General features: G+C 45.4%; 1 protein-coding gene across 1 annotated transcript in view; it reads left to right on the top strand.

Annotated features, from left to right (window-relative positions):
* The window catches only part of LOC115130886 (phospholipid-transporting ATPase IA), a 197,428-nt gene that overhangs the window by 67,544 nt on the left and 113,849 nt on the right, over positions 1-16,035 (top strand). The window contains exons 3-4 of the mRNA XM_065019824.1: positions 562-661; positions 5,150-5,248. Of these exons, the coding sequence (XP_064875896.1) occupies positions 562-661; positions 5,150-5,248 (199 nt within the window). The remainder of the gene's footprint in view (positions 1-561; positions 662-5,149; positions 5,249-16,035) is intronic.

The raw sequence follows: 16,035 nt of genomic DNA, 5'->3' as shown, positions 1-16,035 counted from the left end.
AATGATGGAGTTCTGCATCAGGTGACCTGGTCTCCACAATCACCCGACCTCAACCCAATTGAGATGGTTTGGGATGAGTTGGACCGCAGAGTGAAGGAAAAGCAGTCAACAAGTATTCAGCATATATGGAAACTCCTTCAAGACTGTTGGAAAAGTATTCCAGGTGATGCTGATTGAAAATGCCAAGAGCGTATACAGCTGTAATCAAGGCAAAGGGTGGCTACTTTGAAGAATCTAAAATATATTTTATATTTGTTTAACACTTTTTTTTTTTTTTGGTTCATACATGATTCCTTATGTTATTTCATACTTTTGATGTCTTAACTATTATTCTACAATGTAGAAAAATAGTAAAACAAAGAGAAACCCTTGAATGAGTAGGTATGTCCAAGCTTTTGACTGGTACTGTATATTATGTTTACTGGTATAAGATGTCTGTTAGTGGAAAGAAACTGATTCATGGAACTGAACTGTTTTCTCTTTCTCTCTGCCTTTCTGTGTTCTCTCTTTCTCTCTCTCTCTCTCTCAATCTCCCTACATGTCCTTTTCTCTGCCCTGCAGCACTGCAAAGTATAATGTCCTCACCTTCCTACCTCGGTTCCTCTACTCTCAGTTCAGAAGGGCTGCCAACTCCTTCTTCCTCTTCATCGCTCTCCTGCAGGTAAGACAGAGATGATTTGTTTTGGTTGCTAGAGCTTTGCCATCTGTAGTAAAGGTTACATTAATATTCAAACACACTGAATACCCCAAACTGAATACACACACTACTGAAAAATACATGTGGGAGCGTGAGTGTCCCTCTCTAAAGGAATTTAGTGTTTTACTTCCTCAACACACATCATTCCACACATCAGATGCTTTAAAAATGCACCACAACTATATGTCAGTGGTTTACCAGACATGAGTTATAGCAGAGGACAAACAAAGATTCCTAACACAGACCAGCACTCACATGGATAGCGTGGAAATATTCTCATTTGGATGGTGGCGCTGGGATTTGTGTGGCTAGATCAGGGTTGTGTTCATTAGGCACCAAACGGATGAAAATGGACCGAAACATGGAGGGACTACCTGGACTTGACCAATAAGAAATGCTTATTTTAGTTTTCTGTTGCGAAACTAATCAAAACATTTTCCTTTGCGTGCCCCAATGAACGTGACTCTGTCGTATTAACTTTTATTTCTCCAGAATGTGGCATAATAGACCAGAGGAAATCCACAATCTACTAAAAGTTCAGAGTGATTACGCTTAACCTCACAGAACCTTAGTGTGAATCTAAAAAAACAACTCTCTCCTAGAAGTTCAAAGCTCCACGGAGTCGATTAGGACAATGGATTCAGGGCAAGACTTAAACCTCAATCTTTTATCACTCTGGATTCTGCTAACTAATGCAACGGTAATGAGAGCTGACTAACACAGCGTTAATGAGAACGTTTGACACTAAATGTGACTGTTTCAGGAAACTAGGTGTATGTTTGGGTCATTACTTCACAGGAGAGCGGTTTGTATGTCAAATCAAATTTATTTATATAGCCCTTCGTACATCAGCTGATATCTCAAAGTGCTTTACAGAAACCCAGCCTAAAACCCCAAACAGCAAGCAATGCAGGTGTAGAAGCACGGTGGCTAGGAAAAACTCCCTAGAAAGGCCAAAACCTAGGAAGAAACCTAGAGGAACCAGGCTATGTGGGGTGGCCAGTCCTCTTCTGGCTGTGCCGGGTGGAGATTATAACAGAACATGCCAAGATGTTCAAATGTTCATAAATGACCAGCATGGTCGAATAATAATAAGGCAGAACAGTTGAAACTGGAGCAGCAGCATGGCCAGGTGGACTGGGGACAGCAAGGAGTCATCATGTCAGGTAGTCCTGGGGCATGGTCCTAGGGCTCAGGTCCTCCGAGAGAGAGAAAGAAAGAGAGAAGGAGAGAATTAGAGAACGCACACTTAGATTCACACAGGACACCGAATAGGACAGGAGAAGTACTCCAGATATAACAAACTGACCCTAGCCTCCCGACACAAACTACTGCAGCATAAATACTAGAGGCTGTATGTCAATGTTTTTGCAGAAATGCCTTCTTTGAACATGTGAACTTTCATGTGCCTTTAATAACTAACTTGTATGCCATCTGTAAATACTAATACAATTGTTAAAGTACGAGCCTAGTCGGTTTAGCCACAGCAACCCTCCCGCTAGCCATGATTGGCTGAGATAATGAGTGGGCTGGACATGCCGAGAGATGAGTTTGGATTGGTCTGTCATATAGCACACTTCTGTCTATTTGAGCTGGTCAGTATGTGTAGGGAATCCTGTCTAACGCTGCTTTAAAAAATATATATTGGGTAGTAAAACTTAACAAAAAGACTCCACTATGCAAGTATCCATTTCAATCGAATGTCACTGCAACAACTGTTTCAGAGCACTCTCGTCTGAGAGTGCCAGAGCGCTGAATAACTGATGAATTTACGAACGCTCAACACCCGTTGAATATGGACGGTGTCAGTAAACATTGGCAAAAAAGTGTAATTACATTGTTGCCAGGAGCACAGTTAGTCACCAATGCTATGGATAACATGAAAACAGCCAAACCAGCTTTGCTAGGGTGAGTAAAATGGTCAGAGTTTGGGTGGGGGCTAAAGCTTAAGATGATTCTTATGGCATTACACACGATCAGTGTGAACCAGAATGAGCTGTACAAAGAAAATGGAAACGACACAGGACGTCTTATTTAATGAAAGGGGTTGCAGTCTGCCGTAAGCGTTCATCCATGTATATGGGAAAGAGTCTAGCTACATTTTCAGATATTATAGATTTCTTATTTTGTGCAAGTTTTCATTGCAAGTTAAAGCTTACTGTTAGCCATCTAACGTCAGCTAGCTAGCTGACTCGCTAGTTAACGTTACGTTTTTGATCTGTGTGTAGTAATATCTCAGAATTCCATTTCACATTGCTAGTTATAGCCTGATGTTAGCTAGCTAACATTGAACCTATTTGGTTCACTTTAGCTAGCTATGACAATCGGTTGGTATTGGTAGTAGTCTATGGATTGGGATTATGGTTCATTGTTTAGCTAGCTGGCTACATTTCTAAGAAAAAGACCCCAAGTTCAAGCTTACTGTTAGCTAGCTAGCTGACGTTTGCGGCCGGCTGTGAAACAGCCTGGGATCGGACCCAGGTCTGTAGTGCCTTAGACCGCTGCACCACTCGGGAGGCCTGAAATTGTGTTTTTTTACATTTGTTAAAAGTATAGACGAATAACTAGGAAATGGTATAGCATACACTGCAGTTGAAGAACAATGGGGAAAGTAATTCTGCTTTGAAAGTTGATAAACTTGTAAACTCACATTTGAGAAAATGACCCTGGAATGTTTTGGTACACCTTACTGGAGAGCTCTTTGTCGACACCAATTCTGCATCGTTTACACCCTCTTAAGCCTTAGCCTCACCCATCTCATTAAGGATTCAAATGTGAGGCCATTTGCTAAACAGAGTGATTGGTTTAGTAAACAACCTAATATTTTAAGATTAAAAGTGGTGAAAGTAGAATAAGGAATACAATAAGGAAAAACTCCCAGTAAAAATACACTATCTAGTCCAAGAAGCAGTGCGGCTTGGCAGGGTCGTGTTTCAGAGGATGCATGGCTCTAAACGTTAGCCTCTCCCAAGTCCGTATGGGAGTTGCAGCGATGGGACAGACTGTAACTACCAATTGGATATCACGAAATTGGGGATAAAAAGTACAACAACAAAAAACCTTATCAAATTTTGCTACAGAAGATCGAGGCGGTCGGTCACAGATCTTGACATCTTGAATGCTAGTAAGCAAAACTATTTGGGACTAAATCTAAAATGCACTAGTGAAACAAATACCAAAAGATTGTTTTTTGGTGGAATTTCTTTAATAGTAGCTATGTAAAGTTAAAACAAATGAATTATATTATTCATTATACTGCATGACCGTGTCCTGCAGTCTTTTGTAAAAGCGTTCAATGGGCGCCTTGGAGAGACTCACAATAAATCTCCCATTCCCCTTCTATGAATCTTGACTAGCATACCATCCATCTCAACCTAGCAAGAGCCAGTGACACTGTGTGTGCTTACAGTATGTCAGTGAGCCCTACCCTTTCATGTCCCAGAACACTGACTGCATCCCAAAGGACACCCTATTCCCTATTTAGTGCACTAGTTTACATAAGTATTCAGACCCTTTGCTGAGCTCAGGTGCATCCTGTTTCCACTGATAATCCTTGATGTTTCTACAACTTGATTGGAGTCCACCTGTAAATTGATTGGACATGATTTGGAAAGGTACACACCTGTCTATATAAGGTCCCACAATTGACACTGCATGTCAGGACAACAACTGGGTTGAGGCACAGATTTGGGGAAGGGTACCAAAACATTTCTGCAGTATTGAAGGTCCACAAGGACACAGTAGCCTCCATCGTTCTTAAATGAAAGAAGTTTGAAACCATCAAGAGTCTTCCTAGAGCTGGCCGCCTGGCCAAACTGCGCAATCGGGGAAGAAGGGCCTTGGTCAGGGATTTGACAGATCTGACAGAGCTCCAGAGTTCCTCTGTGGAGATGGGAGAACCTTCCAGAAGGACAGCGATCTCTGCAGCACTTCAGGTAGAATGGCCAGACGAAAGCCACTCCTCCGTAAAAGGCACATGACAGCCTGCTTGGGGTTTGCACTGTACACGGACTGACTGATTGATTGAACGATGCAACCCCAGTATCCCCTGGCCTGTCTCCTGTCCCTCTAATGACCCCCTAGTGGGTCGCTTCTGGTGACCTCTGCTTGACAAACAGCCCTCTGCCAAGCTCAGTGTTAGAAGGTTGTCTCAAAGGGTGTCACATGGAGCTTCATCAAGTGTGTGTGTGTGTGTGTTTGTGCGCAGATATGAGTGATCACCATGGGATGCTCTCGGGGGAGAAAACTTACTTCCAAGAGTGCTGGCTTGGTCAATACTGACTGAACAGGTTCTACACTGTAGCTAGATACTCATGGGATCGGTAGATATTTTTTTCTTCTAAATCAGCCTGTAGGCACTGGCCAAAAAATAGTGCACTATAAAGGGAATAGGATGCCTATGTGATTCAGTGATGTTTGATTTTGAACTGGGACGTGTGCTTTTCCTTTCAGCAAATTCCGGATGTGTCGCCCACGGGTCGCTGGACAACTCTGGTGCCGCTCCTCTTCATCCTGGTGGTGGCAGCAGTCAAGGAGTTCATTGAGGATCTGGTGAGGGAACACTACCAACATTGAACACTGGGGAACACTACCAACACTGAACACTGGGGAACACTACCAACACTGAACACTGGGGAACACTACCAACACTGAACACTGGGGAACACTACCAACACTGAACACTGGGGAACACTACCAACACTGAACACTGGGGGAACACTACCAACATTGAACACTGGGGGAACACTACCAACACTGAACACTGGGGAACACTACCAACACTGAACACTGGGTGAACACTACCAACACTGAACACTGGGTGAACACTACCAACACTGAACACTGGGGAACACTACCAACACTGAACACTGGGGAACACTACCAACACTGAACACTGGGGGAACACTACCAACATTGAACACTGGGGGAACACTACCAACATTGAACACTGTGGAACACTACCAACATTGAACACTGTGGAACACTACCAACACTGAACACTGGGGAACACTACCAACACTGAACACTGGGGAACACTACCAACACTGAACACTGGGGAACACTACCAACACTGAACACTGGGGAACACTACCAACACTGAACACTGGGGAACACTACCAACACTGAACACTGGGGAACACTACCAACACTGAACACTGGGGGAACACTACCAACACTGAACACGGGGGAACACTACCAACACTGGATGTCATAAGGTGAATGCACCAATTTGTAAGTCGCTCTGGATAAGAGCGTCTGCTAAATGACTTAAATGTAAATGTAAAATACTGAATATTTTAGGTAGGCAAGTTGAGAACAAGTTCTCATTTACAATTGTGACCTGGCCAAGATAAAGCAAATCAGTTCGACAGATACAACGACACAGAGTTACACATGGAGTAAAACAAACATACAGTCAATAATACAGTATTAACAAGTCTATATACAATGTGAGCAAATGAGGTGAGAAGGGAGGTAAAGGCAAAAAAGGCCATGGTGTCAAAGTAAATACAATATAGCAAGTAAAACACTGGAATGGTAGTTTTGCAATGGAAGAATGTGCAAAGTAGAAATAAAAATAATGGTGTGCAAAGGAGCAAAATAAATAAATAAATTAAATACAGTTGGGAAAGAGGTAGTTGTTTGGGCTAAATTATAGGTGGGCTATGTACAGGTGCAGTAATCTGTGAGCTGCTCTGACAGTTGGTGCTTAAAGCTAGTGAGGGAGATAAGTGTTTCCAGTTTCAGAGATTTTTGTAGTTCGTTCCAGTCATTGGCAGCAGAGAACTGGAAGGAGAGGCGGCCAAAGAAAGAATTGGATTTGGGGGTGACTAGAGAGATATACCTGCTGGAGCGTGTGCTACAGGTGGGAGATGCTATGGTGACCAGCGAGCTGAGATAAGGGGGGACTTTACCTAGCAGGGTCTTGTAGATGACATGGAGCCAGTGGGTTTGGCGACGAGTATGAAGCGAGGGTCAGCCAACGAGAGCGTACAGGTCGCAATGGTGGGTAGTATATGGGGCTTTGGTGACAAAACGGATTGCACTGTGATAGACTGCATCCAATTTGTTGAGTAGGGTATTGGAGGCTATTTTGTAAATGACATCGCCAAAGTCGAGGATTGTTAGGATGGTCAGTTTTACAAGGGTATGTTTTGGCAGCATGAGTGAAGGATGCTTTGTTGCGAAATAGGAAGCCAATTCTAGATTTAAGTTTGGATTGGAGATGTTTGATATGGGTCTGGAAGGAGAGTTTACAGTCTAACCAGACACCTAAGTATTTGTAGTTGTCCACGTATTCTAAGTCAGAGCCGGGGGAACTGGGGGAACACTACCAACACTGAACACTGGGGGAACACTACATTTACATTTTACATTTAAGTCATTTAGCAGACGCTCTTATCCAGAGCGACTTACAAATTGGTGCATTCACCTTATGACATCCAGTGGAACAGTAGTGCATCTAAATCTTTTAAGGGGGGGGTGAGAAGGATTACTTTATCCTATCCTAGGTATTCCTTAAAGAGGTGGGGTTTCAGGTGTCTCCGGAAGGTGGTGATTGACTCCGCTGTCCTGGCGTCGTGAGGGAGTTTGTTCCACCATTGGGGGGCCAGAGCAGCGAACAGTTTTGACTGGGCTGAGCGGGAACTGTACTTCCTCAGTGGTAGGGAGGCGAGCAGGCCAGAGGTGGATGAACGGTTTTGTATAATTTCAGCCAGTTGTTACCAACACTGAACACTGGGGGAACACTACCAACACTGAACACTGGGGGAACACTACCAACACTGAACACTGGGGGAACACTACCAACACTGAACACTGGGGGAACACTACCAACACTGAACACTGGGGGAACACTACCAACACTGAACACTGGGGGAACACTTAACTCAAATTGCCCCTTTGATACCTTAGTCTGACATTAACAGCACCTGTGTGTTTTCAAGGCTTTTAAAGATGTGTTAAAGGTTTTGTATAATTTCAGCCAGTTGTTTTGAAAGTAGCACTCACAAACCAAAACGGGTCCCCGAAAGTTGTGCACAGTTGTGTACATCATCCAATTGGTATGATATGTTATGAATTCCAATTTGTACAATATGTTACAATTTTGTAAGTGCTTAAAATCCCTTTCAATCTCTTTAAGTCTTCTGACCTCAATGGAACCTAAATTAGCCTAAGGCTGAATAAAAATGTATAAAAAGTAGGCTAATGGTTAACCGTATTGCCTAAAGGACATAATGCATTGTCAAGGAAGAATCTGTTGCATTTGTGTGAGACTGGCACAATTCTAGACTTTATCAATAGAAGAAAAAAATATTCTTTCAGTATTAGGCAAGATGTCTGCCTTGATTGAATTGACCATACTCTAACTCAATACGGTAGCCACTGTAAATGGATGAGAGTGAATAGATGTTCAGTTGCACGGTCTGCTTGGTATTGTTGGATTCAGGCCACTTGTCCTTTGAGTGTTTTGTATGGGATTCCTTGCAGAGAGGAGACCTTGTAGTGACAGGAACACAGCAGGTCACAGACTGGACCGGTCACAGCTGGGCACTGCACTGGGCTACTCAGTCCATAAATTAGCCTATATAAGTTCATGCACAGAAACAGTTGTGTCCATTTGCTGAAATTCATGTTGATTAACAGATGTTTGTGAAATGTGGACCAGCATTTACGCCTGTCTATATTTTGAAGGTTAACACATTCGTTTTTTGTTTTTACACATTTCCCAAGACCCACTGCCAATAGTGAATTGAATTCAGTACTGTACCAAGCCAGAGTATGCTGCGCTTTTTAGCTGTGCCCCTGCAATGCGATCCTCTCTGCCTAGCCCAGCTCCCAGTGGACTGTAATAGTTATCCTATAACGTTAGCAATGTTGTCTTTATATCTGGCATCTAGTGGTGAAGTGACCAGCGCAGCAATTTACACTCAGGCCTCTCGTGATAAATATTGGAGCAGCAAGGTGATGACTGTCTTTATTAGGATGAAGGTCACCTGCACCACGCCCACCCCCCTGTCCCCTTCCCATCGGCTCCCAATGATGAAACGGCCGACTCAATGATTGACCCGCACGCTTCATAAAACATTCATCATTGATCCATCAGTCACATCTCAGTGTCCCCTCATAGCTTTGTTCTGAACTAATCACTATATGAAATAAATAGGCCTGCATTGTATAGGCAACACGTGTGTGTGTGTGTGTGTGTGTGTGTGTGTGTGTGTGTGTATTTTAGGAGCCCTGTATACGCTGTGCTTTTGTTATTTCATGCTTGAGCAGATGCAGTGTCTTCGGAAAGTATTCAGACCCCTTAACTTTTTCCACATTTTGTTAGGTTACAGCCTTATTCTAAAATTGATTTGATGGTTAAAAAAAAAATCTACACACTATACCCCATGATGACAAAGCAAAAACAGGTTTTTAGAAATGTTAATTTATTAAAAATTAAAAACGGAAATGGCACATTTTACATAAGTATTCAGACCCTTTACTCAGTACTTTTGTTGAAGCATCTTTGGCAGCAATTACAGCCTCCTGTCTTCTTGGGTATGACACTACTAGCTTGGCACCTGTATTTGGGGAGTTTTTCCCATTCTTCTCAAGCTCTGTCAGGTTGGATGGGGAGTGTGGCTGCACAGCTATTTTCAGGTCTCTCCAGAGATGTTTGTTTGGGTTCAAGTCCGGGCTCTGGCAGGGCCACTCAAGGACATTGAGACTTGTCCCGAAGCCACTCCTGTGTTGTCTTGGCTGTGTGCTAGGGTCGTTGTCCTGTTGGAAGGTGAACCTTTGCCCCAGTCTGAGGTCCTGAGTGCTCTGGAGCAGGTTTTCATATGTTGTAGTGCTGCAGCCGGACAACGTTGCTGTAGTGCTGCAGCCGGACAACGTTGCTGTAGTGCTGCAGCCGGACAACGTCGCTGTAGTGCTGCAGCCGGGCAACGTCGCTGTAGTGCTGCAGCCGGACAACGTCGCTGTAGTGCTGCAGCCGGGCAACGTCGCTGTAGTGCTGCAGCCGGGCAACGTTGCTGTAGTGCTGCAGCCGGGCAACGTCGCTGTAGTGCTGCAGCCGGACAACGTCGCTGTAGTGCTGCAGCCGGACAACGTCGCTGTAGTGCTGCAGCCGGACAACGTCGCTGTAGTGCTGCAGCCGGACAACGTCGCTGTAGTGCTGCAGCCGGACAACGTCGCTGTAGTGCTGCAGCCGGACAACGTCGCTGTAGTGCTGCAGCCGGACAACGTCGCTGTAGTGCTGCAGCCGGACAGTGCTGCAGCCGGGCCGCTGTAGTGCTGCAGCCGGACAACGTCGCTGTAGTGCTGCAGCCGGGCAACGTCGCTGTAGTGCTGCAAGCCGGGCAACGTCGCTGTAGTGCTGCAAGCCGGGCAACGTCGCTGTAGTGCTGCAAGCCGGGCAACGTCGCTGTAGTGCTGCAGCCGGCAACGTCGCTGTAGTGCTGCAGCCGGACAACGTCGCTGTAGTGCTGCAGCCGGGCAACGTCGCTGTAGTGCTGCAAGCCGGGCAACGTCGCTGTAGTGCTGCAGCCGGGCAACGTCGCTGTAGTGCTGCAGCCGGGCAACGTCGCTGTAGTGCTGCAAGCCGGGCAACGTCGCTGTAGTGCTGCAAGCCGGGCAACGTCGCTGTAGTGCTGCAAGCCGGGTAACGTCGCTGTAGTGCTGCAGCCGGCCAACGGTGCTGCAGCTGGTGGGTGAGAGCCAGTGCTCCTCCACGTGACATACAGCCACATTCATTAGCCACTCCAGCACATTGCATGGATATCGAATTATATTTAATTCCATTGTATTTCTGAGTGAATGAAAAAGCAGGAGTGAGGGGGAGACAATGTGGAGGACATCTAAGGCAACCTGTAATGATGTGCAATTCCTCAAGGGACTCAACAAAGACTGCAGGGCGAGTAGTAGGCTTAGTTGCGTTTGGTGCACATCAAAACCTCAGTGGTATAGTTTCTAACTCACAAAGGCATTTGAGTCTTTACTTTTCTTCATGCCTCAAGAATGTTGGCTGTCTGATGGAGGGATACTGGTAGGCTACACCTCAGATATTTGAAGGGTATTTAAGTTGCAGAAGGAGCTCCTCACTGTTCGCAGCAGTATTAATAGCTAGGCTACTTTGTTCTAAGACCAAACAAACTGAAATTTCACATTTACCTTAGTGTTCAGGCCCTTTACTCTACTTTGTTGAAGCACCTTTTACAGCGAGAGCCTCGAGTCTGTTTGGGTATGACGCTACAAGCTTGGCACACCTGTATTTCTGGAGTTTCTGCCATTCTTCTCTGCAGATTCTCTCAAGATCTGTCAGGTTGGATGGAGAGCGTCACTGCAAAGCTATTTTCTGGTCTCTCCAGAAATGTTTAATTGGGTTCAAGTCCGGACTCTGGGAAAATATTTTTAGGGGAAGGGTAGCCCTCTATAGTCCTTTTAAAGTCGCTGTATTGTTTGACATGTTAAGTACTGTGCAACGAAGATGCGTATTGTCCTCAATATTAGTAAATTACCAACTGGAGAAATTGGGCTTTGAATGGGCTTTGTAAAGGTCTTTAACTTTCCCTTCTGGGTAATGTTACTGTAGTGGTGTAGTGCTGCAGCCGGGTAATGTTACTGTAGTGCTGCAGCCGGGTAATGTTACTGTAGTGATGTAGGGCTGCAGCCGGGTAATGTTACTGTAGTGGTGTAGTGCTGCAGCCGGGTAATGTTTCTGTAGTGGTGCAGCCGGATAATGTTGCTGTAGTGGTACAGCCGGGTAATGTTACTGTAGTCCTGCAGCCGGGTAATGTTACTGTAGTCCTGCAGCCGGGTAATGTTGCTGTAGGCCGGCAGCCGGGTAATGTTGCTGTAGTGCTGCAGCCGGGTAATGTTGCTGTAGTGCTGCAGCCGGGTAATGTTGCTGTAGTGCTGCAGCCGGGTAATGATGCTGTAGTGCTGCAGCCGGGTAATGTTGCTGTAGTGCTGCAGCCGGGTAATGTTGCTGTAGTGCTGCAGCCGGGTAATGTTGCTGTAGTGCTGCAGCCGGGTAATGTTGCTGTAGTCCTGCAGCCGGGTAATGTTGCTGTAGTGCTGCAGCCGGGTAATGTTGATGTTGTGCTGCAGCCGGGTAATGTTGATGTTGTGCTGCAGCCGGGTAATGTTGCTGTAGTGCTGCAGCCGGGTAATGTTGCTGTAGTGCTGCAGCCGGGTAATGTTGCTGTAGTGGCGTAGTGCTGTAGCCGGACAACGTTACTGAAGAAACGTTACCGGGCTAGAAAACAAACTGAAATATCACATTTACATAAGTGTTCAGAATCAATCAATCAAATGTATTTATTAAGCCCTTCTTACGTCAGCTGATGTCACAAAGTGCTGTACAGAAACCCAGCCTAAAACACCAAATGGCAAGCAATGCAGGTGTAGAAGTACAGTAGCTAGGAAAAACTCCCTAGAAAGGCTAGAACCTAGGAAGAAACCTAGAAAGGAACATGGCTATGAGGGGTGGCCAGTCCTCTTCTGGCTGTGCCGGGTGGAGATTATAACAGAACATGGCCAAGATGTTCAAATGATCATAGATAACCAGCAGGGTCAAATAATAATAATCACAGTGGTTGTAGAGGGTGCAACAGGTCAGCACCTCAGGAGTAAATATCAGTTGGCTTTTCATAGCCGATCATTGAGTATCTCTACCGCTCTTGCTATCTATAGAGAGTTGAAAACAGCAGGTCTGGGACAGGTAGCACGTCCAGTGAACAGGTCAGGGTTCCATAGCCGCAGGTAGAACAGTTGAAACTGGAGCAGCAGCATGGCCACATGGACTGGGGACAGCAAGGAGTCATTGGCAGCGACTTGGCAGCGATTACAGCCTCGAGTCTTCTTGGGTATGACTTGGCACACCTGTATTTGGGGAGTTTCTCCCATTCTTCTCTGAAGATCCTCTCAAGCTCTGTCAGGTTGGATGGAGAGCGTCGCTGCACAGCTATTGTCAAATCTCTCCAGAAATGTTTGTTTGGGTTCTGGCTGGGCCACTCAAGGACATTTAGAGTCTTGTCCCGAAGCCACTCCTGCGTTGTCTTGGCTGTGTGGTCAGGGTTGTTGTCCTGTTGGAAGGTGAACCTTTGCCTGAGCGCTCTGGAACAGATTTTCATCAAGGATCGCTCTCTACTGTGCTCCGTTCATCTTTCCCTCAATCCTGACTAGTCTCCCAGTCCCTGCTGCTGAAAAACATCCCCCCGCACCATGATGCTGCCACCACCATGCTTCACCGTATGTGCCTTTCACTGAGGAGTGGCTTTCGTCTGGCCAGTATACCATAAAGGCCTTTATTGGTGGAGAGCTGCAGAGATGATAGTCCTTCTGGAAGGTTCCTCCAACTCCACAGAGGAACTCTAGAGCTCTGTCAGAATGACCATTGAGTCTTGGAGAAGTCCCTGACCAAGGCCCTTCTCCCCCGATTGCTTAGTTTGGCCAGGTGGCCAGCTCTAGGAAGATTATTGGTGGTTCCAAACCTCTTCCATTTAAGACTGATGGAGGCCACTGTGTTCTTGTGGACATCCAATGCTGCAGACATGTTTTGGTACCCTTCCCCAGCTCTGTGCCTCAACACAATCCTGTCTCGGAGCTCCACGGACAATTCCTTTGACATCACCACTCGGTTTTTTCTCTGACATGCAATGTCAACTGTGGGACCTTATAGACAAGTGTGTGCTTTTCCAAATCATGTCCAATCAATTGGATTTACCACAGGTGGACTCCAAGTTGTAGCCACATCAAGGATGATCAATGGAAAAAACCTGAGCTCAATTTCAAGTGTCATAGCAAATGGTCTGAATACTTTTTAGGTAAATTGGGTATCGCTGTTTTATTTTTAATACATTATCAAAAATATCTAAACCTGTTTTCACTTTGTCATTATGGGGTATTGTGTGTGGTTTTGATATGTAAAAAAAAATTATTGAATACATTTGAGATTAACGCTGGAGGGATCTGAGTACTTTTCAATGCACTGTAAATAAATGGGTAGATAGATGTATACAATTCTAGCCAAACATGCAAATATTCATTAATCAGACCTTTACTATGACTTAATCAAGAAGCCGGCTGTAGGATATTTAGCCTACATCATAAATCATCATCTGTATCTGCAGCAGAGATCAGATTGGCTCCTACAGAACTGAACTGACCACCTGCTGTGATTCTCTGCATCTTAGCATGCACACACACTCATTCATGCTACACACACACATCACAACTGTTCTCCCAGACTCTTATGATTGCTAAATACTGTACAGTTTAAACACCCCCTTCCCCAAAACACATGTACAGTTGAAGTCGGAAGTTTGAATACACTTAAGTTGGAGTCATTAAAACTCGTTTTTCAACCACTTCACAAAGTTCTTGTTAACAAATTATAGTTTTGGCAAGTCTGTGAGGACCATCTACTTTGCATGACACAAGTCATGTTTCCAACAATTGTTTACAGACAAATTATTTCACTTATAATTCACTGTATCACAATTCCAGTGGGTCAGAAGTTTACATCCACTAAGTTGACTGTGCCTTTAAACAGCTTGGAAAATTCTAGAAAATTATGTCATGGCTCTAGAAGCTTCTGATAGGCTAATTGACATCATTTGAGTCAATTGGAGGTGTACCTGTGGATGTATTTCAAGGCCTACCTTCAAACTCAGTGCCTCTTTGCTTGACATCATTGGAAAATCAAAAGAAATAAGCCAAGACCTCAGAAAAAAGATTGTAGACCTCAAGTCTGGTTCATCCTTGAGATTTCCAAACGCCTGAGGGTACCACGTTCATCTGTACAAACACCATGGGACCACGCAACCGTCATACCGCTCAGGAAGGAGACGTGTTCTGTCTCCTAGAGATCAATCAATCCCAGAACAGCAGCAAAGGACCTTGTGAACATGCTGGAGGAAACAGTAAAACGAGTCCTATATCTACATCACCTGAAAGGCCGCTCAGCAAGGAAGAAGCCACTGCTCCAAAACCACCATTAAAAAAAAAAGCCAGACTACGGTTTGCAACTGCACATGGGGACAAAGATCATACTTTTTTGAGAAATGTCCACTGATCTGATGAAACAAAAATAAAACTGTTTGGCCATAATGACCATTGTTATGTTTGGAGGAAAAAGGGGGAGGCTTGAAAGCTGACGAACGCAATCCTAACCGTGAAGCACGGGGTGGGAGCATCATGTTGTGGGGGTGCTTTGCTGCAGGAGGGACTGGTGCACTTCACAAAATACACTGCTCAAAAAAATAAAGGGAACACTAAAATAACACCCTAGATCTGAATGAAAGAAATATTCTTCTTAAATACTTTTTTCTTTACATAGTTGAATGTGCTGACAACAAAATCACACAAAAATTATCAATGGAAATCAAATTTATTTGGAGTCACACTCAAAATTAAAGTGGAAAACCACACTACAGGCTGATCCAACTTTGATGTAATGTCCTTAAAACAAGTCAAACTGAGGCTCAATAGTGTGTGTGGCCTCCACGTGCCTGTATGACCTCCCTACAACGCCTGGGCATGCTCCTGATGAGGTGGCGGATGGCCTCATGAGGGATCTCCTCCCAGACCTGGACTAAAGCATCTGCCAACTCCTGGACAGTCTGTGGTGCAACGTGGCGTTGGTGGATGGAGCGAGACATGATGTACCAGATGTGCTCAATTGGATTCAGGTCTGGGGAACGGGCGGGCCAGTCCATAGCATCAATGCCTTCCTCTTGCAGCAGGAACTGCTGACACACTCCAGCCACATGAGGTCTAGCATTGTCTTGCATTAGGAGGAACCCAGGGCCAACCGCACCAGCATATGGTCTCAAGGGGTCTGAGGATCTCATCTCGGTACCTAATGGCAGTCAGGCTACCTCTGGCGAACACATGGAGGGCTGTGCGGCCCCCCCAAAGAAATGCCAGCCCACACCATGACTGACCCACCGCCAAACCGGTCGTGCTGGAGGATGTAGCAGGCAGCAGAACGTTCTCCATGGCGTCTCCAGACTGTCACATGTGCTCAGTGTGAACCTGCTTTCATCTGTGAAGAGCACAGGGCGCCAGTGGCGAATTTGCCAATCTTGGTGTTCTCTGGCAAATGCCAAACGTCCTGCACGGTGTTGGGCTGTAAGCACAACCCCCACCTGTGGACGTCGGGCCCTCGTACCACCCTCATGGAGTCTGTTTCTGACCATTTGAGCAGACACATGCACATTCGTGGCCTGCTGGAGGTCATTTTGCAGGGCTCTGGCAGTGCTCCTCCTTGCACAAAGGCGGAGGTAACGGTCCTGCTGCTGGGTTGTTGCCCTCCTACAGCCTCCTCCACGTCTCCTGATGTA

The sequence above is a fragment of the Oncorhynchus nerka genome, linkage group LG6 (assembly GCF_034236695.1).
Source record: "Oncorhynchus nerka isolate Pitt River linkage group LG6, Oner_Uvic_2.0, whole genome shotgun sequence".
Classification (NCBI taxonomy): domain Eukaryota; kingdom Metazoa; phylum Chordata; class Actinopteri; order Salmoniformes; family Salmonidae; genus Oncorhynchus; species Oncorhynchus nerka.
The sequence above is the reverse complement of the archived record's forward strand: the minus strand, read 5'-3'. Positions and strand labels throughout refer to the sequence as shown.